The following is a 22,015-nucleotide window of genomic DNA, read 5'->3' as shown; positions in this document are numbered from 1 at the left end:
GCTAAGAGCTGACAATAGCAGATGGGGTGGGAGCCAGGCTTCCATAATAAAAATTTATTCTTACACAAACCTACAACTTTCAAACAGTAAAAAGAAAGGACCACAGTCGCCTAGAAAGAGGACTTGAAGCAGCACATGTGAAGCAGGGCAGCTCCAGGCCGTCAGGGCGCATGGTTACCGGCTCTGTTCAACTGTTAAGACACACACAGGAGAGGCCAGTGAGAAGGGGGCAGGGGGAGAAGGACCCAACACCCTGGTCCCCAGCCCGGTCTGAGCCACTTACTGTATGTGGAGATGTCGATTTCTTCTGGAAGCTCTGCCACGTTCACTTCAAACCGGTCCTGAACATCATTGAGGATTTTGGCATCATTCTCATCAGACACGAAAGTGATAGCCAGGCCTTTGGTACCAAAGCGACCTGCACGGGCCACCTGCAGGGAGACAGAAGCAGGGGTCAGGCACAGAAACACAGGCTGGGGCTCTAAGAACAAGCAAAACAAGGTCCTCATCCAGGCCCTACCCTGGGAAGGGGGCATTAGCGAGCTGACACTTCCATGGGGCCACTCACCCGGTGGAGGTAGGTATCTGAGTCCTCGGGCATATCATAATTGAAGACAATGTTGACACGCTCAATGTCCATCCCTCGGCCAAAGAGGTTGGTGGCCACCAGGATCCGCCGCTGGAAGTCCTTGAACTGCTGATAGCGTGACAGGCTGGGTGCAGGAGGGACAAGGGGCAGCCATCAGATACATGGCTCCCGGGTGGCTCTCCCTACAAGGGTCCTGCCAGGGGCTTTGAGAGCGGTGAACACTCACCGCTCCTCCTGGGCCATGCCCCTGTGGATGGCGATGGCAGGGAAGTTCTGCTCCACGAGGAGCTGGGCTAACGCCATGCAGCGCTGCACCGACTTCACAAATATCACCACCTGCGAGGAACGGAGCAGCAGTCAGGGCCAGAATCCCTCCCAGAGGCCTAGAACCCTGGGACAGGCCACAGAAGTGCAGAAGCGTCACCTGGTTAAACTCCAACACGTCCAGGAGGTCAAAGAGCTTGCGGTTCTTCTCACTGTCCTTAAGTTTGACATAGTACTGCTGCAGCCCATGCAGCGTGAGCTTGGTCTCATCGTCCACGAACACCTCCATGGGCTGTGCGGGAAGGAGAGCAGGAAGGGACAGGCAAGGCTTACTTCCGTGCAGGCCTCCTGCCTGCCCAGAACCTTCCAGCGGCGACTCCTTTGCTGTGGTATTTCCAAGAGGGCCTGCTGTGCCCTAGTAAATACTTCTCTCCCAACAGCTGGATCTAAGGTCTGGTCTGGCTCTGGTGCAGGCCAAGCTCAGCTCCCAGTTTGACAAGAGAAGAAGAGGGCTCCGCTGGCCTCCCAGCATCCTTGTGCCACGAGGGCAGTGCGCGTCGGGGAGCGGCCAGAGCCCAGACCCAAGGCGGCCGCGGCTACTGCTCTGAGGTCCGGGCCACTCTCTCGCCCTACTCACGTCTTGCATGAACTTCCTGCAGACAGGCCGGATCTCCTTGCTCAGGGTGGCGCTGAACATCATGCACTGCTTCTCGTGCGGGGTCAGACGGAAGATCTCCTGCACGTCCCGCCGCATGTCTGCGTGGGAAGGGCAAGAAACAGGTGGGCATGAGTGACCACCAGACCACGGCCCCCACCCGAGACCAGATCCAGCCCCTCCCAACCTGTGCCATGGAGCCCGTTGGCCCCATGAAGAGGGCAATGCGAGCGAGGACTGGCGGGAGGGGAGAGTCCCAGGTGCGTGGGGCCCCGGACTCAGGGCGAGCACAGGCGCGGGAGGAGCGGCAATCCACTTACACGCTGCCAGAGCGGAGCAGCCGTGCCAGCGCCTCGAGCCACGCTTCAGGGAGGGGAGCCTGAGGCAGAGACAGCCGCTGGGGTGAGAGCTGCAGCCGCCTCCCAGGACACAAGCCCCATCTCCCACCAGCCCTGTCAGGGCTCACTGAGGGCCAGCGGGGGCCTAGAACTAACTCCCCAGGCGGCAAGGCCATGGCACTCAGGGCTGACATGGATGTGTGCCGGGACACGGCTCGTCTGGGCCCTGTGGTCCCACTCAGCTTAGGCTCGGAAGCAGCAGGCCACTCCGCCAACACTAGAACTTTCCCTAAAATCATTTGCGGAGACCCGCGTGCTGGCCACCCACGTGACACCACTGGGGGGGACCTTCCGCCTGCCCCGTCAGGGCCCGCGTAGCTCTGACGCCTGGGGTGCTGCGGGCGGGCACTCACCGAGCTGCTCCAGCATCTTGTCGCATTCATCCAGCACAAAGTGCTTCACGTTCCTCAGGTTCAGGCTCCTGTTTCGCACCAGCGCCAGGATCCGACCTGGTGTCCCCACCACAACGTGGGGACAGTTCTTCTTCAACACCTCCTCATCTTTCTTGATAGAGAGGCCCCCGAAGAACACAGACACCTGTGCCAGTGGAAAGTCGCTTTCAACCATCTGGCGGCCAAAAGCTCACACCTGACTCTGTTGACAGCTACTCAGCTAACGGCCCCGCCAGCTGGGGCCCCAGCAGCACCCCTGACACCCTGGGCCTGGTGCCTGGGGACAGGAGAGGCCTGAGAGCCTGGCGCCAGCTCCACTGAAAAGCAGTCCCAGAGTGGGACTGGCACAGGCCTCAGGGGCCATGCATAATTCATCGGGCTTTTAAGGAGCAGAAACCACCACAAACCTCAAAGGCCGCTGCTGCAGCCAAGCTTGGTTAACAGTGGCTGGGGCAGAGCCGAGGCCAGCAAGGCAGCTGAGAGGACCATGTGGCACCCAACCCGGCCTGAGGGGCTCACCTTGACACTGGGCATGTACTTGGAGAAGCGCTCATACTCCTTGCTGATCTGGAAGGCCAGCTCCCGGGTGTGGCACATAACCAGGACCGTCACCTGGGGGGCAGGTGGGGGAGAGACACTCAAGGCAGTGTCCTAAGTCCTCCCCTGGCCAGAGCCCCCAGCCCTCAGGCCTTTGGTTGGCCCAGTCCAGATGCCTCCATCTTCTCACAGCCCTTCGCCTGCTGCTCACCCCCTCTGCCTATCTTCTCACACTACTGAGGTGTGTCTCCCGACACCAGGACCTGCACCGAGGCCTCGACGCTAGGACTTAGCCCCAGCCTAGCCCGTGACACGCCCCATGCTAACAGCTTCCTGAGAGTCTGCCCTCGGGTGGCCAGTGGGGCCAAGGGGAAGGCTGCCCCTGCCTTCTAAGCCACCGCACCAAGCACTGAGACCACACCACGGCCTCCCACTAAGCCCTCCTCTCCTTGACATTCCACCCCCAAGGTCGGTAATGAGGGCTCAAGCACCCACCCACACCCCAAAGATGTGTACCCCAGCATGTCACGAACAACACACCAGTATACATCTCAGTGGCTGCCCCCCAATGCAGTGGACTACAGTGTTCAGGACATGCGGACAGCTAGGCCCCATCAGCAGTAACAGCGGGAACAAAACCGTGTTCAGTGGAATCCTACCTTCACCAACGCGTACCACCTAGAAAAGCACACGTGGAAGTAACAGCCGTATTGCTGGGTGGTGAAACTGTGGGCACTTCTGTTTTTTCTCTTGGTGTGTTGTTTTAGGGGGATTTTGTTACAATTAAGTACAGTACTTAACTTGAGAAGTCCACAAAAAGAATGTGAGCGTGAGAATTTTTAACAAGAGAAGCCACGACTCCTGCTGCCTTGGGTAGCTTGGGCCTGGGAGGGAGGGTGCTCACCCACCTGACCGTTGACGGGCTCAATCTGCTGCAGGGTGGCCAACACAAAAACTGCCGTCTTCCCCATCCCTGACTTGGCTTGGCACAGGACGTCCATGCCCAGGATGGCTTGTGGAATACACTCGTGCTGGACTGAGGGGGAGAGAGCGCGTGAGCAATCAGAAACCGGATGGCCCCTCTGTGCAGGTCCCTCAGCAGGTGGCTGAGGGGACCATGGTGAGGATGAGGGTGGTCAGAGGAGGGCCTTGGCGGGAAAGACCAGGGAGGCATACCCTCAGATGGATGCTCGAAGCCACAGTCCACTATGGCCCTCAGGAGCTCTGGCTTCAGGAGGAAGTCCCGGAAACCAGAGCTGTGGATGGAAACGTAGGACCCCTTGACATCTTTCTTGGGAGGAGCTGGGGCGTTCTCTGGAGGAGCCTGGGGCTCTTCATCTTCCTCATAATCCAGAAGCTCGTTTTCCACATCCTGTTCCGCCATGGTGCTGAGGAGGGAGGACGGGCAGAAAGAAGCAACTAAGATGCATGCAGGAAAACCCACACAGCAAGGGAGGAGAGGCCGCAGGCTGTCAACACAGGTCTGGGAGGGGCAAGGTGCTGGGGTCAGGTCTTACGAGCCGATGAAGCTAAACCTAGACCTCATTCTCTGGTCCCTCCCTATCTCACCCCTGACTCCTACTCCAACAGTAGGTCCCACCACTCCATCTGGGTAGCACCTGCCAGGTTCAGCCTATCATGGCCACATCTCCACCACCCTCCGCCAAGCCATCTCACCTCTCTCTGTGCCCCGGCAGCCACACCCACATGGGCACACATGCCCTCTACTTCCAAGGGCCTCCCACTGCTCTAAGTGAAATCCCAACTCCTCTCCACCCTCCTCACTGGCCCCTGCCCACCACATCCCACACCACCCCTTTCAAACCACCCCCAGCCTTATGTGGCTGCTGATGCTCTTGGAGCCCCTATCCTGGCCGCCAGGAACACACTGCTGCACCGCCTTCAGGTCTTGGCACAAATGCTTCCTTCACAGCATCAGGGTCTCAGCTCTAAGGAATGGCCTCAGACCACCCAGCCTCAAGGAGTCCCCTCCCCTTCACTCCCCAAGGACCCCACTGGCCTACATGGGGAGAGACACCTCTCCCACCCACTCAAGACCTGGAGATGCTGGAGAGACAGGACCTGGTGAGAGAGCAGTGTCTGCCCAGCCCCAGCTGCTCCTGCTATTTGTGGTCTGCACAGTGACTAATTAGGTGCTCTCAGGAAAAGACCTCCCATTGGGCCTGGAGCCAGTAAGAACACAGCTGAGAGGATAAACTGAATTCATTCAAAGCTCACTCACCTCCCGCCTTTATTTAATCCAATACATACAGAGCACTTACCGGGTGCGAGCTACAAAGGACCCGAACAGGAGAATGCTGTTTTCTGTCCTCCCTGCTGCACCCCCGCCTCCAGTCTAGGGGAGAAAGTGCTACAGCAGCCCCTCATCTTCCTGAGCTGGATGCTGAGCGTCCTGGGCCCCGTTTCTGGCCCTTCTGCCACTCATTCTCTCTGACCTCATCCAGCCCCTGGGCTTTAACTGCCGCTGTAAGGTCTCTCAAACTTGTCTCTATGGACAAACTCTCCCCTCAACTCCAGACTCAGTTACCTAGCTGCCTTTCACATCTCCCCTTGGAAGTTGAACCCAAAACGCCCAGAGCAAAACTCTCTATTTCTCCCTGCAAGTCTGTTTCCCCCATCTCAGGAAAGGTAATTTCATTCTCTATACTGTTCCATCTTTCTCTTTACCTCTTCAGTCAGCCAACACATCCCACCAGGACCATGAGGCGACCTCTCACTCCTAGTACCTTGCAGGTCCCAGGCTGTTATCACCTTTCTTTTCAGATTAGAATAGCTTTATTGAGATAGTCACATGCTATACAAGTCATCATTTGAAAGCTACAATTCAGTGATTTTTTTTATACAGTCACAGATATCTGCAATCAGTGCCACAATCAGCTTTAGCACATTTCCTCATGTCAAAAAGTCTCTGGACCCTTCAGCCACTGTCCTATCCCCCAACTCCCTTAGCAAGCACCAATCTGCTTCTTTTTGTATGAAATTGCTTACTTTGGATATTTCATATAATGGAATCACAGAACATGTGACTGACTTCTTTCACTCAGCATAATGTTTTCAAGGTTCCTCTATGTTGCAGCATGTATCAGTCCAATATCCCTTTTCATGGCTGAGTAATATTCCGTTGTACTGGGATATCCACTGTCAGCTGATGGGCAGGCATTTGGGCTCCATCATCTCTTGCCTGGATTATGGCAACAGCCTCCTCATTTGTCTCCCTGTTTTCCATTCCCTACTCCCTCCAATCTCCTCCATCTCTGGCAGCTGGAGGGAGCCTATAAAAGCTAAGTCAGAGAATGTCACTCCTCTGCTCAAAACCCTCCACAGGTTCCCACTGTGTTCAGAATAAAATTCTCAAGAGTCCTCACCAAGGCCCATCAGGCTCCAAATGAGACTCCCTCAGAGCTTATCCCCTCATCGCCCTGGCTCACTGGCCTTGTTGCGCTTCAGACATGCCTCAGCACCTTTGTATTTGCTGTTTCTGCTGCCTAGAACAGTCCTGAATCCCACTTCTTTCAGAACTCTGCTGCTCCAAAAAGCCATTTCCAGTCTGCCTAACTAAAAAAGCACCCTCTCCAGTTCTGCCAGCCCAGGACCCAGAACAGGGCCTGACATACATCAGGTAAGCACTAAACAGCAATGGCTGAGTGAATGGAACTCGAATCAAGGCCTCAAGGCAAGGTTTAAGGCCTAAAGTTAAGCACGTAGCCTTATCAGAATCTTGAAAGAGGCCATCTGATACTAGCACTGAGATTCCAACTGGCAGAGACAGGAAGGAGTCAGTTCCCAGGCCGCAGAGAGAACAGGAGCCAGGAGAGGCCAGTCCAAAACACACCAGACCCTCTTGGGGAGTGGAAAGTAGGGCTGGCTGCTTGAAGTAGAGGCAGAAGACAAAGCTGGAAGAGATGGTCAGGCCCAGAACATTCATACTTAATTCGCTAGCAATATGGAATCGCTGATTAGGTTTTTGAGTTGTGACTCAATCAGGATTTGCTCAAGAGCAAGTTACTCCAGAGAAGATGGAGTGGCGGAAGAGACCAGCAGCAGGGAAAAATAGGCACCAAATGAAAGAGAATTACCTAGTGTGAGGGGGTTGTTATGTAGGGAAAAAGAGGGTGGAACACTCCACAGGGTGGGACTATCCCCTGGGAGAGCCCTGTACAGGAAAGAGACAGAGTCATCTACTCCGGGCTTCAAACCTGGGTGAGTAACAGGAGATGGTGTATACAAAAGAATAAAAAATTAGGACTTCAAATCAAGTCGTTTTGTTTTGATGGGAAGACAAATTTAGGGACAGAGTTTGAGGCACAAAATTTTCTAGGGAAGTGGCTGGGCAGGATCTAAAACTCAAAACAAATTAGATCACGAGGGGATCGGCGGTGTTTGTTCCGCCCAGAGAGGGTGGCCGAGACAGCTGAGGCCCCAGGAAGTGATGAACTTGAAAGTTGACACCAGAATAAGTCACAACTCATACTCGCATGCTTACCCTTTCACCCTCTAGTGCCACAGGGGAGAATTCCTATCTCAGAGTTTGTTTCTTACTAGGACATCTTTTTTGCCCTAAATCTGTTTCACAAATCTGCCCCCTATTCGCAAAGAACACAGAGTGGGGGAGGGGGAGTCCCTCGAACTTGGAGACCTTCACGCCTACAAACTCCGTCTTCTCCTACCACGGCCCCAGACCCCAGCGTCGCCTCCTCGCCCCCTCTCTAAATCGCCCCGGGCCTCCTCGAATAGGCAGAATCTCCCCCCAAGTCGGGGTCAGCCCGCAGGCGGCCATGACAGCCCCTCCCGGAAGCGGACCCCGCAACCCGCGCGCCAACGGCCGGCCCACACTTTGCGCATGCGCCCCAACGCCCAACGGCCACAAACGCACGCGACGGACACCCCAACCGCCCCGCCTTCCTTGTCTCGCGTCCCCTTCTCCTTCCCTCAACCCTAGACGTCTCCCTTCGCCCGCTCACCCGCAGGCCCGACGTCCCCGCACCGCGGCCCCGCGGCCCCGCGCCTGGGTGCGCCGCTCACCTGGTTCCTCGTTCGCCTCCGCGTGCTGCGAGTAGAGCCTCCCAACTCCGGTTACCGGTCTCGCGCCGAGACAAGCTGTAGCACTTCCTGTCTCCAATGTCTGACTGCGGCGCCGCTCACTGGACCGATGGCTTTTCATTCAAAAGAGGCGGAAGCGATGATTGGATTCTGTAGGAGAGGCCTGGAGGCTATTGGTGGAAGAGGAAAGAGGGCGCGCCTCATGCCTCAGATTCATTGGTCAATCTAAAAGTAGGCGCCCGAGTGGGTTGACTGAGGCCGGCGTCCGCCGGCGCGCCGTCACGTGACCTGGCTTGTGCTCGCGGTGGGGTGCCGCCATCTTTAGTACTGGCAACTGAAGCCGGGAAGATGGACCGGGAGCCGGTGTCGCACCCTAATCAAACGTGGCCTATACGCTGAGCACAGAACTCAGTTTTTTCGGAATGTACATCCATCCGCGGCCTCCTAGTCCTACAGAGTGGAGGCTCTTCAAGGGTTCTGAGAAGGCTTGGGAGCTTGGAATGACTCCAGCGTGGAGAGGACATTTTCCACCCGCAGTGGGTAAGGGGCCCCCTCAGGTCGTGGAAGTGAGAGAAATGGTCCAAAGCAACAGTTCCCTTTTGCTGAGAGTAACGTCCTGGGTCAGACACTGCTAGTGGCCATGCAGGTTCAGGCCAAAAAACCAAAACCACGATGCTTTTCGTCAGGAAACTTTTTTTTGTTAATTTTACTTTCCCTTGTATTAAATTTTCCTAACCTTTTTCAACCCCCTCTCCCTCCCCCACCTCCGAAGTAAAGTTTATTGTAAAAGGAACAGGTCCATGAGTTTGGTTTTGGGGAGGGAGTTTTCATTTATTTTCTTAGTGGAGGTGCTGGGGATTGAACCCAGGACCCTATGCATGCTGGGCAGGCACTCTCCCACTAGACTATACCCTCCCCATTCCAGGTCTGTGAGTTTTGACTACTGACACCCAAGTGACAATTGCCTGGTGAAGCTGTAGACCATTTCCAGCACCCCAGAAAGTTCTGTGGTGCCTCTCTGAAGTCAGCCACATCCCTTACTCCTGCCCCCCACCAGGCAACCACTTATGTGGATTCCTATCACTAAAGTTTTGTCTTTTTTTAATAATTGAGTGTCTTTTATTACAACTCTTTTATTTTTTTTTAATAGACTTTATTCTTTTAGAGCAGTTTCAGGTTCCCAACAGAACTGAGCAGAAAATACAGAATTTGCACATAGCCCTCCCCACCCACACATATATACTCCCCTACCCTCAACATCCCTCATCAGTGTGGTATATTTGGTACAATCCGATGAACCAACATGGGCATATTATGATCAACGAAAGTCCATAGTTTACATCAGGGTTCACTCTTGATGTTGTACATTCTATGGGCTTTGACAAATGCATAATGACATATAGCCACCACTATAGTATCATACAGAATAATTTCATTGCCCTAAAAATCCCTTGTGCTCCGTCTAGTCATTCCTCCCTCCCTCCCTCTCCCCAAACCCCTGGAAACCATGATCTTTTTATTGTTTCTGTAGCTTTGCCTTTTCCAGAATGTCATTTGGTTGGAATCATACAGTTTGTAGCCTTTTCAGATTGGCTTCTTTCATTTAGTAATATGTCTTTTGAGTTTTTTCTATGTCTTTCATGGCTTGATAGATCTTTTTTTTTTTACTGCACATATATTCTTTAATTTACATATACGTACTGTTCATTGTTTCTAAGAACAATTTAGAGCTTTAGCTTTTTAAATTTACATAGTTATCAAAGGAATAAAGTCAACCACAAAATAAGAATTAACTCAAAAATATACATACACCCTGCTATTAACAGCAACACTATTTATAATTGTCAAGACATGGAAGTATCCCAAGTGCACATCAACAGCTGAATAGATAATGGAGATGCAGCATATAAATATATATGTAATGGACTACAACTCACCCATAAAAAAGAAGAATATTTTGCCATTTGTGGCCCTTCATTCACTTTTTTTTTCACTTCAAAAACCAGAATTTTATAACTGGCAGAGACATTCCCATTACATCAAAAACAACAAAATACTTAGAAATAAGCCTAACCAAGGAGGTTACATATATTCTGAAAATGGAAATGACACAAAGAAATGGAAAGATTTCTTGAACTCTTTGATTGGAAGAATCAACACTATTAAAATGGCCACACTACCTGAAGCAATCCACAGATCCAACGCAACCCCTATCAAAATAATCGGAACATTCCTCACAGAACCAGAACAAACAATTCCAGAATTTATAAGGAATCACAAAAAACCCTGAACAGCCAAAGCAATCTTTCGTAGGTCTCTTTTTTTCTTCTCTTTCTTGTTTTTGTTCCCTTTTTTTATGGTTTGATGACTAGAGAAGGTCCTTTAACATTTGTAAAGCTGGTTTGGTGGTGCTGAAATCTTTTAGCTTTTGTTTATCTGTGAAGCTTTTGATTTCTCCATTAAGTCTGAATGAGAGCCTTGCTGGATAGAGTATTCTTGGTTGTAAGTTTCTCCCTTGCATCACTTTAAATATATCATGCCACTCCCTTCTGGCCTGTTGAGTTCCTGCTGAAAAATCAGCTGATAACTTTATGGGAGTTCCCTTGTATGTTATTCCTTGCTTTTCTCTTGCTAGTTTTAATATTTTCTCCTTATCCTTAATTGTCAATTTGATGAATTTGTGCCTTGGCGTGTTCCTCTTTGGGTTGATTCTGTGTGGTAGTCTCTGCACTTCCAGGACTTGGGTGACTGTTTCCTTTTTCAAGTTGAGGAAGTTTTCGGTTATTATCTCTCCAAAAATTTTCTAAGGTCCTTTCTCTCTCTCTTCTCTTCCTGGGACCCCTATAATGTGGGACCCCTATAACGTGAATATTAGAGTGCTTCATGTTGTCCCAGAGTTCTCTTAAACTATCCTCATTCCTTTTTATTCTTTTTTCTTTTTTCTATTCTGAAGTAGTGATTTCCACTAATTTGTCTTCTAGCTCACTGATCCGTTCTTCTTCCTCCTTTAGTCTATTCTTGTTCCTTCTAGTATATTGTTCATTTCAGTGATTTTATTCTTCAGCTCTGTTTGGGTATTCTTTATATTTTCTAACTCTTTGCTAAAAATTTCACTCTGTGCATCTGTACTCCTCTTGAGTTTTCTGAACACCTTGGGCATCATCACTTTAAACTCTTTCTCAGATAAATTACCTATCTCCTCATCACTTGTTTCTTCTTCTGGGATTTTATCTTGTGCCTTGGCCTAGGAGATATTCCTTTGCCACCTCATATCTTTCTGTGTTTGTGGATTCCTTCCACAGGCATTGGGATTATTGTTTTCTTATTTCTAGTATCTATCCCTGGTGGATGAGGCTGGACTAGGGGCTTATGCAGGTTTCCTGACAGGAGGAGCCAGTGCCTGCTCACTGCTAGGTGAAGCTTGGTCCTGGACCTCTGGTGGATAGGGCGGTATCTAGAGGCCTTTGTGGCTTAAGAAGTCTGCTGATGGGTGGGGCTGTGTTCCCACCCTGTATGTTGTTTGGTCTGAGGCTTCCCTACAGGCTGTTGGGTGGGGTTAGGGCTTGGTGCTAATGATCCAATCAAGATGTCAGCCCCTAGGAAAGCTCATGTAGATTAACACTCCCCAAATGTCCACCACCAGCTTTTGTGTCCCCTGAGTGAGCCACAGCTGTTCCCCATGTCCCCAGAAGACCCTCCAAATCCAGCAGGCAGGTCTGGCCCAGGTTCCTATGAATCACTACCTCTGCCCTTGGACCTGGTGCACGTGAGTTTCTGTATATGCTTCTCAAGCGAATGGAGTCTCCGTTTCCCTTAGTCCTGTGAGGCTCCCAGAGCCAAGCACCCCTGGCCTTCAAAACCAGATGTCCTGGGGTCTCCTTCTCCTCCCAATGTCAGGACTCAAGTTGGGGAGCCCCTGACGTGGGGCTTAGAGCTCTCACTCCCGTGGAAGGGCCTCAGCGCCTTAACAAATCTTCAGCTTGTGGTTCGCCCATCCAGGGGATATGGGGCCCAAAACTATCATGAGCATGCGCCTCCTACCGTCCTGCTGTCGTTCCCTCTTTATGTTTCCAGTTGCACAAGATCTTCTTTGCTAGGTTCCAGTCTTTTTTTTTTGATGGTTGTTTAGCATTCAGCTGTGGTTTCGTTGTAGTCGCAAGGACAGGCAAGCTTGTGGTTCTACCACTCCACCATCTTGACTGGAACCAAGTTTTGTCTGTTTTTGAATTTTGTATAAATGGAATCCTGCAGTAGATTGTCTTTTGTGTCTGGCTTCTCTTGCTCAACAAAATATTCTGAGATTTTCCACATTCCTGCACATCTCAATACTTCCTTCTTTTTCCTTCCTGAGTAGTAATTCCACTGTGCAGGTATGCCACAATATAGCCAATATAGTTTCTCCATTCACCTGTAGTTGGACATTTGGTTTCTCCCAGTGTTTGGCTATTATTAATGAAGCTTGTACAAGTCTTGTCAACACAAATTTACTTCTCTGTAGGAAATACCTAGGAGTGCAATGGTGGGCTGTAGGTCACGTGAGTGTTCAGCTTTTGTAGATCCTGACAGTTTAGCTAAGTAGTTGTCCCACTTTACACTCCCACTAGCACCCTATGAAAATTCCAGTTACTCCCAACCCTGGTACTCCCAGTCTTTTCTCAGCTGTGTTTGGATTGGGGAGTTTAGGGGAAGGAGGTGGGGGAAGGTAAGGCACGATAAGCCTGCTCCAGCATTCCAGTCTCCCTAAGCCTGTGACACAGTTAAACCTTCCTCCACAGTTTTCCCCAAAAGTTCTAACATTTCCTTTTCATGTAGTGTAGGCTATCTCAGGGGTCCATGCTCTAGACAACAAATTCAGAGCTGAAGTCAAGTAACTTCAGCCAAAAGCCTAATGAAGAGAGACCAGGGATCCAATCCAATGCAGAGAACGTGGATACAGAATAATGTACAAAAAAAGGACTCAAAGGTGGGTGGTTTTTGATGCTCGATGAAGCATGGAATTCAGAGAACTATCTTCATTTGTATTTGGACTTGACGTTAATGTGTAACTTTTGATTATCTTACTTTATGAATACAGCTATATACACCTGATTTCATTTAAAAATACTGTATTTAGGTATATATTAATAGTTTCTATAAAGATATTATTTTTGTTCAATTTAAAAAAACCTAATGATGAACAAGATATCAACATTTTAAGTAAACACAGGGTCAGTAACAGAGCTGCATGGCTCCTGAAGTAAAAGGAAGTGATTAGGACTAGTGATCCTGTCTTTATTTGGATTTTTAGCATTAATTTTGATTTTTTAAAAAAGTGCATTAAAACGTGTATCTTAAATCTTGTGTCTGAGGCAAGTGCCTCACTCTCCTCACCCCAGTTCCTGTCCTGGTGCTCAGCCCTTTTCTGAGACATTGAAATACATCAACAGATTGAATCCCCACCTGTAGCAGATGAGGTGCGTGTATTAGCACATCCATTGTTCCTATCCGTTGTCAGGTGGGTGACCTGAGCTCCAGAGAGGGTTTGTCCTGATCCCAAAGTCACACAGTTGACAGAGATTCAAGCCCAGGCCAGGCCCGTTCAGTCGATTTGGCAGAAACCTCTGCAAGTGGAGACAGAGGTTAAAGGCAGGTAAGATGGAAGCCTGGGGAAAACCATTCCCCAGGGAGACAGGAGGTGCTCCAGGAAAGCAGGTGGGAGGTGAACTTGAAGTAATTAGATCATCTGAGATGATACAGGAGGAGGAGGCTGAAGCCAGTTGAGTCCAGCAAAGAAGTCTGGAAAAACGGAAAAAAACCCAGCGCACCCATCATCCATGCAGCCAGGGGGTAGCTTCTGCTATTCAACAAACAAACAAAAACAGGAAACAAACCAAACGAAAAACAAGAAACAAAAAGCCCCACAGATTTTAAGTCCGGAAAAGATCAGAACCTGCTAAATACATCTGCCACCCAAGATTAACAAATGTTAACATTTGTCATATTGGCTTGATTCACTTCAGAATTATTTTAAGATATAAAAGATTTTAAAACACCCACTCAAATGGCTAAAAAGGAAAAGCCTCCCAGTACCGAGCCTGGATAGGCTGTGGAGTAACCAGAGTTCTCATCCACTGCTGGCAGGCCTGTAAAATGTGAACACCACTTTGGAAAATAATTTGGCAGTTTGTACTAAGGTAAACCAGGGTATCTCAACCCCAGCCCTCTTGACATTTCGGCTGGATCGTTCTTTGTGGTGGGAACCATCCTATGCATTGTAGGATGTCAGGCAGCATCCTAGGCTTCTAAAAGCCAGTACCCTGCCCCCCAACCCCTCAATGTCTCCAAAAGGGTCTCCAGACATTGCTAATGTCCCTCCTGGGGGAGGGGATTGAAAAACCATCCCAGATGAGACCTATTGGGTTAAACAGGCACCAACATCATGACGAAGCAGCCCTCCTAGATATAGACTTAAGAATAAACAAAACATTTTTTGACCACAAAAAGATATGAACAGTGAACATTCTTTAGACATAACAGCTCCAAACTGGAAACAACCCAGACATCCATCTACAAACGAATAGATAAAGAAACTGTGGTCCATTGACACCGTGGAGTACCACTAGAAGTAAAAAGGAATTAACTATTGATACACACGGCATTTTGGATGACTCTCAAAAACAGCATGTTCCCTGGATATACTAAAAATATACTAAATATCACTGTATTCTACATGTAAAAAGGGTGAATTGTATGGTGTGTGAATTTTATTTTAATCCAAAACAAAACATGTTGAGCAAAAGAATCCAGACTTTTTTTTTTAATCATAAAATTATTCCATGAGGTATGAAGTTCAAGAATAGCAAAATTAATCTTTGGGGATAGACTCTACATGAAGAGGTTGCCTGAGAAGGAACACAAGTAAAACTTATGTAGCAAGGGAGTGGGCTGGGTGGTGGCCACAGGGGTTTAGACATATAAAAATTCATGGAGCTGCACACCAGAAGATTTGTGTACTTTACCATATGTAAGTTGCACCTCAATCAAAATAATGAATAATTAAAAATCAAAGACATAACACATTATCGTTAAAGTGGAAGCCCCCCAAATCCATTCCCGTCCACTGCAACAGAAACATCCTAAATAAAAATAATGACACTAAACATTATTACTGCACCCACATTCTGTGCTTTACAAGAATCAATTCATTTAAGCTTCCCAGCCGCCCTATGCGGTAGGCACCACTGTTAGCCCCTTTTACAGATGAAGACACTGAGGCACAGAGCAAGAGAAGAAACTCTTCTCTTTGAACCCACAGAGCCTGGCCAGCCTCAGCCAGAATGCCAGGCATACTGCAAACACACGCTTCTGTACGGGTCCAAAAACTTGATACACAGTTTCACTTTCTGTTTTTTTAAGTAATTGATAGAAATAATATCAAACTCATTTTTTAGCTTGCTTTTTATCTCCCCTCCACATGATATTTTTGAACTTAATCATCTTGATACATTTAATTCTTCTGGTGTCAGATGAATCTATTCCCATTTCTTTCAGGGGTGGGGGGGCCCTACTGATGAAGACTTGGTGTGCAAAGAGCCTTATCTTTTGAGAAACAACCCTCTTTCAGTTCCTCCCCTGCTAAGAATCCAGCAGTGGTTCCCACAGTCCTCAGGGTCAAGTCTGAATTCCACTCCCACCATCTGCAATATCTGGAGCCTTCCCTCTGCTCCAGGTTCATCAGCACTAAAAACCCCGGCCACACTTTATCATGCCGGTTGGCTCATCCATCTGTTCATCCAGCAGCTGTTTCTTGAGTACCTTCTGTCTGCTAGATCCTGTTTTAGGAGCCAGAGACCCAGCAGTGAACAAGACCATGATCCCTGCCCTCCGGGAGCTGACATCTTCCTGGTGAAGTCAGACAGAAAAGAAAATAGTCAAGTCAAATTTATGAAAATTGGCGAGGAAGACAAATCAAACTATGTGACGGGTGGAGTCTGGTAAGGATGGGTTGGGTCTTGTTTTAGGTGGAGATGCAGTTGGGGAAGACTTTTCCAAGAAGGTGACACTTAAGCCAAGATGGAAATGAAGTGAGAGAGGCAGCATGCCAAGATGAGAAGGAAAAGCACTGCAGGCAGTGAGAACAGCCTGTGCAAATGCCCTGAGGTCAGAATAGGCATGTGTGAGGAGCAGTGAGGAGGCCATGCAGCGGGAGTGGAATAAGTCAGGGGATTCAGGTGGGAGATGAGGGCAGAGGAACCAGGGCCTGCCAGGTTCTACCTTACCCACCTTTAGGCCTTTGCCCCTGCTGTTCCTTCCACGAGACACCCTATTCCACTTTATCTACTTTGCAGTTTCCTAATTTGTCTTTTAATGCCAGCCCTTCTGCCTCCTCTAAAGGGGTGAGCTCTCTCCTCAAGGCACTCATTGACCTGGGATACCTTTCTCCTGACACCTCACACCACATGTATTCACTCTTTCCATGAAGATTGAGTGAGCTTAGACCAGAATCTGGGAAAATTCAGAGAAGAGTGGTATTTTAAATAAATAAAACAGAGCCATGGGCGAGAGATTACAGGCTTGGAGTTGCTCTGGGAAGGTCTCTCAGAGGAGGGATATTTAAACAGACCTAAATGATCAGCAGAGGCCAGCCGAGGGGAGATCTGAGGGAACAGCTAGTGCAAAGGCCCTGTGGTTGGAAGTAAGTTGAGGGTATTTAAGGAACAGAGAGAAGGCCAGTGTTGCTAGATGAGGGTGAGGGGACTGAAGAGAGAGGTGGCTAAATAGGTGGGCAGAGACCTAACAGGACCACTTTGTAGACCAGATGAGGGGCAGGTGTTTTTCCTAAGAGTGTCAGAGAGCCAGGAACAGATTTTCCAGCAGACAAATACGAGGGTGAGCATGTAATGTAGGGTTTCTAAGGGCCCCACAGAGGATTGGCGAGAGGCCAGAGGAGCTGCAGGGAGGTGCTTGTGCAATTATCATATTTGGATGAGATTGTACCATAAGTCCTTGGTCTCCCTGTTTAATGCCTGGAGTGCAACTCTGTTTCCACTGCCACCAAAGTCCCCAGTGGGCATCGATAAATATTCACTGAGTAAATGAATGCCAGAAGGTTGGAGTGAGAATTTGGCAGGGTTCCCCAGCTCCATCCGGGGAAGGCAGCCTGGAACCCGGCAGGCAGCATAGGGCCCATCCCTGGATAAGGTGGCCCTGTTCCTGGGCTGACTCAGCCTTGCTTTGCTACATCATCCCCATCTGTAAAATGGGTGGGCTGGAGAATTTGATCATAAACATCCTGACTTCATAATTGGGGTGAGGGGCGTCTCTCTGAGCCTCAGTTTCCTCAACTGTAAATCAAGAGCCAAAGAACTAGCTCAAAGAGTTCTTTACCCCAATGGATAAATATTTGAAGAAATGCCAAGAAGCAGGTGTAGCTTGAGGGAGTGAGCAAGGGGAAGAGGTGGAAGGAGAGAGGGAAGGTGAAGGCCTCGGACTGTGCAGAGCCTTGTGGACTTTGGGTTTACTCTGGGGAAGGTGGGAGCCAAAGAGGGATCTAGGTAGAGGAGGGATGTGACCTGATTCAGGTGCTCATAGGCGTCCTTGGGCTGTTGTAGGGAAAACAGACTATGAGGCCGAGGGAGGAGCCAAAAGACCTGGGAGGAGGAGACTGCGCTGGTCCAAGTAAACAGTAATGAAGACTGGAGACCTTGGGAGGTTGAGAAGTGGAGGGATTCTGGATTAGGATAATTTCTCCTTCTCTTTCCTTCTCTGTTAACTAGCCGCCGCCGCCCCCCCCCAAAGAGTCGCCCAAAGGAAAAAGGGAAACAAAACATCTCGCCCCGGTCCCTGGGACGGTGCAAATCACGCACAGCATCGGGTAACCAAGGTACCTACAGCCCTCCGCGCTTTGACGGGTCCCGGGAGGGCGCCACAGTGGAGGCGCCACCACGGAGCGCTCCCCGCCCGGCGCCCAAGGGACCGCGGCTTGGCTCAGTCACCGACTTTGAAAGGAAGTGCGGGGTTGACCACGAGATAAAAGCTGTGCGCTCCAGAGACTCCGGAGACCCTGGAGAAGATCCTCAAAGGTCTCCACCCTCTGCCTCCGATCTGGCACGAGTCTGCATTTGTAGAGCGCCATCTGCATGCAGCAGCCCCGAAGAGGCTGGTCCCCATTTTACAGCGGGGAAAACTGAGGCTCAGGCGCCACAGGGCCCACAGCAAGTCCGTGACGGATTTAGGGGTCAAACCCCTTTTGATAACAACGCAAAACATTAAAAATCGCAGCAGCTAACCTTTATTGAGCGCTTACTGTGTTCTCAGCCCTTGGCATGCACTAATTTTATCAACACCTAAGGGGTGGGTGAGTAAAGCCTTCCCGTTTCACAGATGAGGCGCTTCTAGGGTTTGGGGACATGGGGCGCTGGGTTTTGAACCCACGCCTGCTCAGAGTTTGTCTCCAGCCTATGGGGAAGCTCCGGTGCCTTGAATGGGGGACCGTTCTAAGACGCTTGAACGTGCAAACACCGAGGGGGTTGAATTGTTTCGGGTTTTTTTTTAGAGAGATCCCTGGAGGCTCAAAGGCCTCCACAGCTCCTCGCTTTAACGTGGCTCACTGTCTTCTTCGGGTTCCCGCGCGCTCAAATGGGGGGCCCGTGAGCAGCGGGAGGATCCAGAAAAAGGCAAAGGCGGCGGAAGCAGACGACGTGGTTTCGGCCAAAGAAGGCGGGGGTCCGACCGGCAGGACCCCGCAGCCCCGGGGGCCGCCGGGAGCCGCGCCCCCTCGGCCCCGCCCCCTCCCCGGGCGCCGACCTCGGCGGTCACGTGACCCGGCCCGGCAGCCGCTGGGGCCGCAGGGCGCGGCGCGCGGACGCGGCGGCCTGGCCAGGCGGGGCCGAGCGGAGCAGGCCGGAGCGGGCCGTGCGCCGGGGGGGTCGTGCCGCGCCCGCCCCCTCCCCGCCCCGCGCGGGGCGCAGGCGCGCTCCTCTCACCGCCCCTCCCTCCGCTCGGGGACCCCTGGAGGGCGGCGCGTGGACATGGCCAGCGACGCTGTGCAGGTAGGCGCACCTGCGTCCGCAGCCGGCCAGCGGCCAGCCGGAGCCGGGAATCCCCGCCCGCGCGCTGCTGGGGCCCCCGGGAACAGGGCAGTCAAGGCGGGGGCCCCCTCAGCCCTGGGTACCCCCTCCCTGGGTCGGCATCGTGGAGCCAGCACAGTCCCCTTCTCGGCAGGTGGAGGTACGCACAGTGGGGGAGCGGGGAGCTCCCGCAGCATCCCCAAGCTCCGCCCTTCCCGGAAAATTAGAAGGGGCGCGGCGGAGGCTCGACTTCGGGTGTCTGTGGCTGGTTGTGCATCCCGGTGCCTGTCGCCCCCGCCACTCACCCCCGCCTCTCCAGCGTTCGGTTCCAGGCAGGTGCCGCTCCACCTGGGCAGGTGCCTGGCACGGTGCTCCGGGAGGGGAGGAGGCCGCCAGGCCCGTTCTCCTCCCCCGCACAACAAAGCTCCAGCGGCGGGCCTCCCTCCCTCGCCTCCGGACGCTTTATAATGGTCCCGACGCCACCCAGATTGGCACCTGTTGGCGGAAGTGCCCGAGTCACCTCATTAGGTCTGGGGACTGGGAACCCACACAACCAGGTGAAACCTTACTCCAGGTGAAGAGTGTCCAGGTCAACAGGCTGGGGATTCTCTTATACTGGGAATCCTGCTTGGGCATAGATGGCAGGGCTGGGTCACCCCCCTGCACAGACACATATACACACAGGCACAGGTGACTGGCACCAGTCGGCCTCCCAGCCAGATTCTCTGTGTGCCACCTTGTGGACATCACAGCCCTGGACTCATCTTCCTATCTGTGACAAGCAGGGTCAGGGTGACTTCTGACCTTCTTTGGTTCAGTAACCCAAGTCTGAGACATGTCTTGTACCTCTGGTGTCCCCAATAGTGCCTCATCATCCCTCCATCGTCCTGTGGTTGCTGTGTAACTGGGTTCTCGTCTCCTTCTGCACCTGCCCCCACATCCCCTCTGTGTCTCCCCTGTGACCCCCTGTCCCCCACCCCAGTCCTGCTGATGGCCTGCCAGCCTTGCCGAGGAGCTGGGCGTATCTGGTGTTGCCGATCACACAAGGTCAGACCTTGGGGGCTGGGGAGGGCTGGGGTCCCTGCCTCTACCCCTCAGCCCTGGGAGGGCTGTATAGGAATCCCCTGGCGCATGCATGCGCTTGGTGTGTAGCAAACATGACCCAGACGGAGGCTGTGATTCCTGGAACGAGGCTGGACCCATGCCCTGGTCCCCTTTCCCATCTCCTGCCTGCTCTCTTCCCTCTTCCTAGTCATTCCTTTCTCGTGGCTGCTTGGGTCTGCTAACCTGTCCCTCTGTCTGTCCCAGTGTGTGCCTGTCTGTTCTGTGTCCGGCAAACGGATGTCCTGTCCAGATTCCGGAAACACCCAAAGCATTGAAATCTCCGGACATGGGGTCTAGGTCCCTGGCCACTCTGGGAAGAGGGGAATTCTGGGAGATGGGCCCTCTCGACTTGGGATCTCCTGCTTCATGGTGGGAGTTGAGGGAGGAGGGATTCTCCAAGGCCAGGCCAGGCTCCTGATTCTTGGGTTCATCTTGCTGGCCTTCAGGTGACCCCTGCCCTGGGTAGTAGTGAGTCACCCAAGGGAGAACCCAGGAGGCCGGGCCTCTCTCTCTGCTCTGCATATTCTCAAGCCTCAGCTGCCAGAGGAGGTGGGGCTGAGGGAGCCTGCTCCACCTCTCTGCCTGGACTTCCCCATTTTACCTGGCCCTGCTCCTGGCTGTACCCCTGCTCTGCCTGCTGGGGATGGGGTGGAGCTGGGGGGTGGGTGGTGCCTGGTTGGTAGCAAGTGGTATTAGGTGAGCCTGGATTTAAATTCCAGAGCTTTCACTTCCTCATGGTGTGTGGTAGGCCCAGTGCTTTTGTTTCTCTGAGCCTTGGTTCTGCCGTCGGAAAAATGAGGCTAAGAGGGTTTTCATGGTGGGGAAAGGCAGAGACCAGGCCAGCACACTCTGCAGGTGGGGCTGCTGTGAAATCCTTACTGGTGGTCACAGTCAGCAGCTCAGGGTGTGAGTCTCTGTCCTTTAATCCAGGGTTTCTAAGCCTCCACACTATTGACATTTGGGGCTGAATCATTCTTGAGGTGGGGGCTGTCCTGTGCATTGTCGAACCCCGTAGATGCCAGTAGCACCGCCAGTTGCCAAAAATGTCTCTGGATGTTGCTGAATGCCCCCCAGAAGTGGCGTGGTGGTGGTGAAACCCCCTCCCCCCTTTGAGAACTGCTGCTGCCATCTGAGCCTCAGTTTCCTCACCTGCAAAGTGGGGCAGAAAAACGGCAGCTGCCCAGGCTAAATGTGAGGGTCAGTCAGTTCGTGGGAATGATGCTTTTGCCCTGAAGTAAATCCTCCCTGGGGGCAGCTGCCTTTGAGGTTGCTCGGGAGCCAACCATGACTTTCCTCATCTGTGAATTGGCTTCTCACGGTGGCAGCAGATAATGCATGTGGGGGTCTTCATGTCATGCTTGCCACCTAGCCAGCGCTCAGATTCCAGGCACTCCTGTTTGAAATCCCAGTTCTGCCTCCTGCTGGCTGCAGGACCTTGGGCAAGTTATGTCACCACTTCAGGGCTCAGTTTCCTCCTCTTTTTTGGGGGGTGGTAAGGGGGGTAATTAGGTTTATTTATTTGTTTATTTTTCACTTAACGGAGGAACTGGGGATCGAACCCAGGACCTCATGCATGCTAAGCATGCGCTCTACTACTGAGCTGTCCCCTCCCCCATTCTCAGTTTCCTCCTCTTGAAGATGGGGTGATAATAGCACCTGCCTCATGGAGTTGCATTTGTTGACCCAGGGGCAGCTTGTCGTAACCGCCCTTGTTAGTAGGAGTCATACTTGAGCCTTAGCGGGCCGCTGGTATTGGTGGCACTCTCATCGCAACCCTCCAGTGCTGTCTCCCCACCATGTGGGCCTCGGGGAGGTGCCACTGGGCTGGCCGGGCCTTGAGGCCCCTGAGCTGTGGTCAGCAGCAGCCAGAGGCCAAACTTAGCAGAAGCCGGAAGTTGGGACAGGCTGCATCTGCGGGAAAGAGGCTGGCCCGCCCACGTGAGCACTCATGGGCGTTTACATTCAAG

At 51.7% G+C, this 22,015-nt stretch overlaps 2 protein-coding genes and 1 long non-coding RNA gene across 7 annotated transcripts in view; 1 reads left to right on the top strand and 2 right to left on the bottom strand.

Annotated features, from left to right (window-relative positions):
* Window positions 1-39: 39 nt before the first annotated feature.
* On the bottom strand, window positions 40-8,017 carry DDX39A (DExD-box helicase 39A). Of its 4 annotated transcripts, none has more exons than XM_006218305.4 (11): window positions 7,879-8,017; window positions 4,012-4,223; window positions 3,744-3,871; window positions 2,818-2,910; window positions 2,260-2,443; window positions 1,491-1,609; window positions 1,014-1,145; window positions 816-925; window positions 569-713; window positions 284-431; window positions 40-191 (listed from the first exon to the last, which is right to left on the bottom strand). In XM_006218305.4, the coding sequence occupies exons 2-11, from the start codon at window positions 4,217-4,219 to the stop codon at window positions 175-177; spliced, it is 1,284 nt and encodes a 427-aa protein (XP_006218367.1). In that variant the 5' UTR covers window positions 4,220-4,223; window positions 7,879-8,017; the 3' UTR covers window positions 40-174. The 4 variants fall into 4 exon arrangements, with proteins under 4 accessions (XP_006218367.1, XP_015106718.1, XP_072803630.1 ...); XM_015251232.3 differs by having other exon boundaries at window positions 7,818-7,925; XM_072947529.1 differs by lacking the exon at window positions 7,879-8,017 and adding an exon at window positions 5,845-7,477.
* Window positions 8,018-12,271: 4,254 nt separating this feature from the next.
* Window positions 12,272-19,486, bottom strand: LOC116285076 (uncharacterized). Its single transcript, XR_004194755.2, has 3 exons — window positions 19,250-19,486; window positions 13,336-13,496; window positions 12,272-12,401 (listed from the first exon to the last, which is right to left on the bottom strand). It is a non-coding gene; the product is annotated as an uncharacterized lncRNA (long non-coding RNA).
* PKN1 (protein kinase N1) overlaps window positions 18,242-22,015 on the top strand; it is a 22,726-nt gene continuing 18,952 nt past the window's right edge. Inside the window, exon 1 of one of the 2 annotated variants that reach the window (XM_072947517.1) lies at window positions 18,242-18,926. In XM_072947517.1, the coding sequence (XP_072803618.1) occupies window positions 18,285-18,926 (642 nt within the window). In that variant the 5' untranslated portion in view covers window positions 18,242-18,284. Of the gene's footprint in view, window positions 18,927-19,926; window positions 19,992-22,015 lie in introns of those variants that run through there. The other variant, XM_072947518.1, reaches the window with a different exon arrangement.

The sequence above is a fragment of the Vicugna pacos genome, chromosome 22 (genome assembly GCF_048564905.1).
Source record: "Vicugna pacos chromosome 22, VicPac4, whole genome shotgun sequence".
Lineage (NCBI taxonomy): Eukaryota > Metazoa > Chordata > Mammalia > Artiodactyla > Camelidae > Vicugna > Vicugna pacos.
This window is presented reverse-complemented; position numbering and strand designations above follow the sequence as displayed.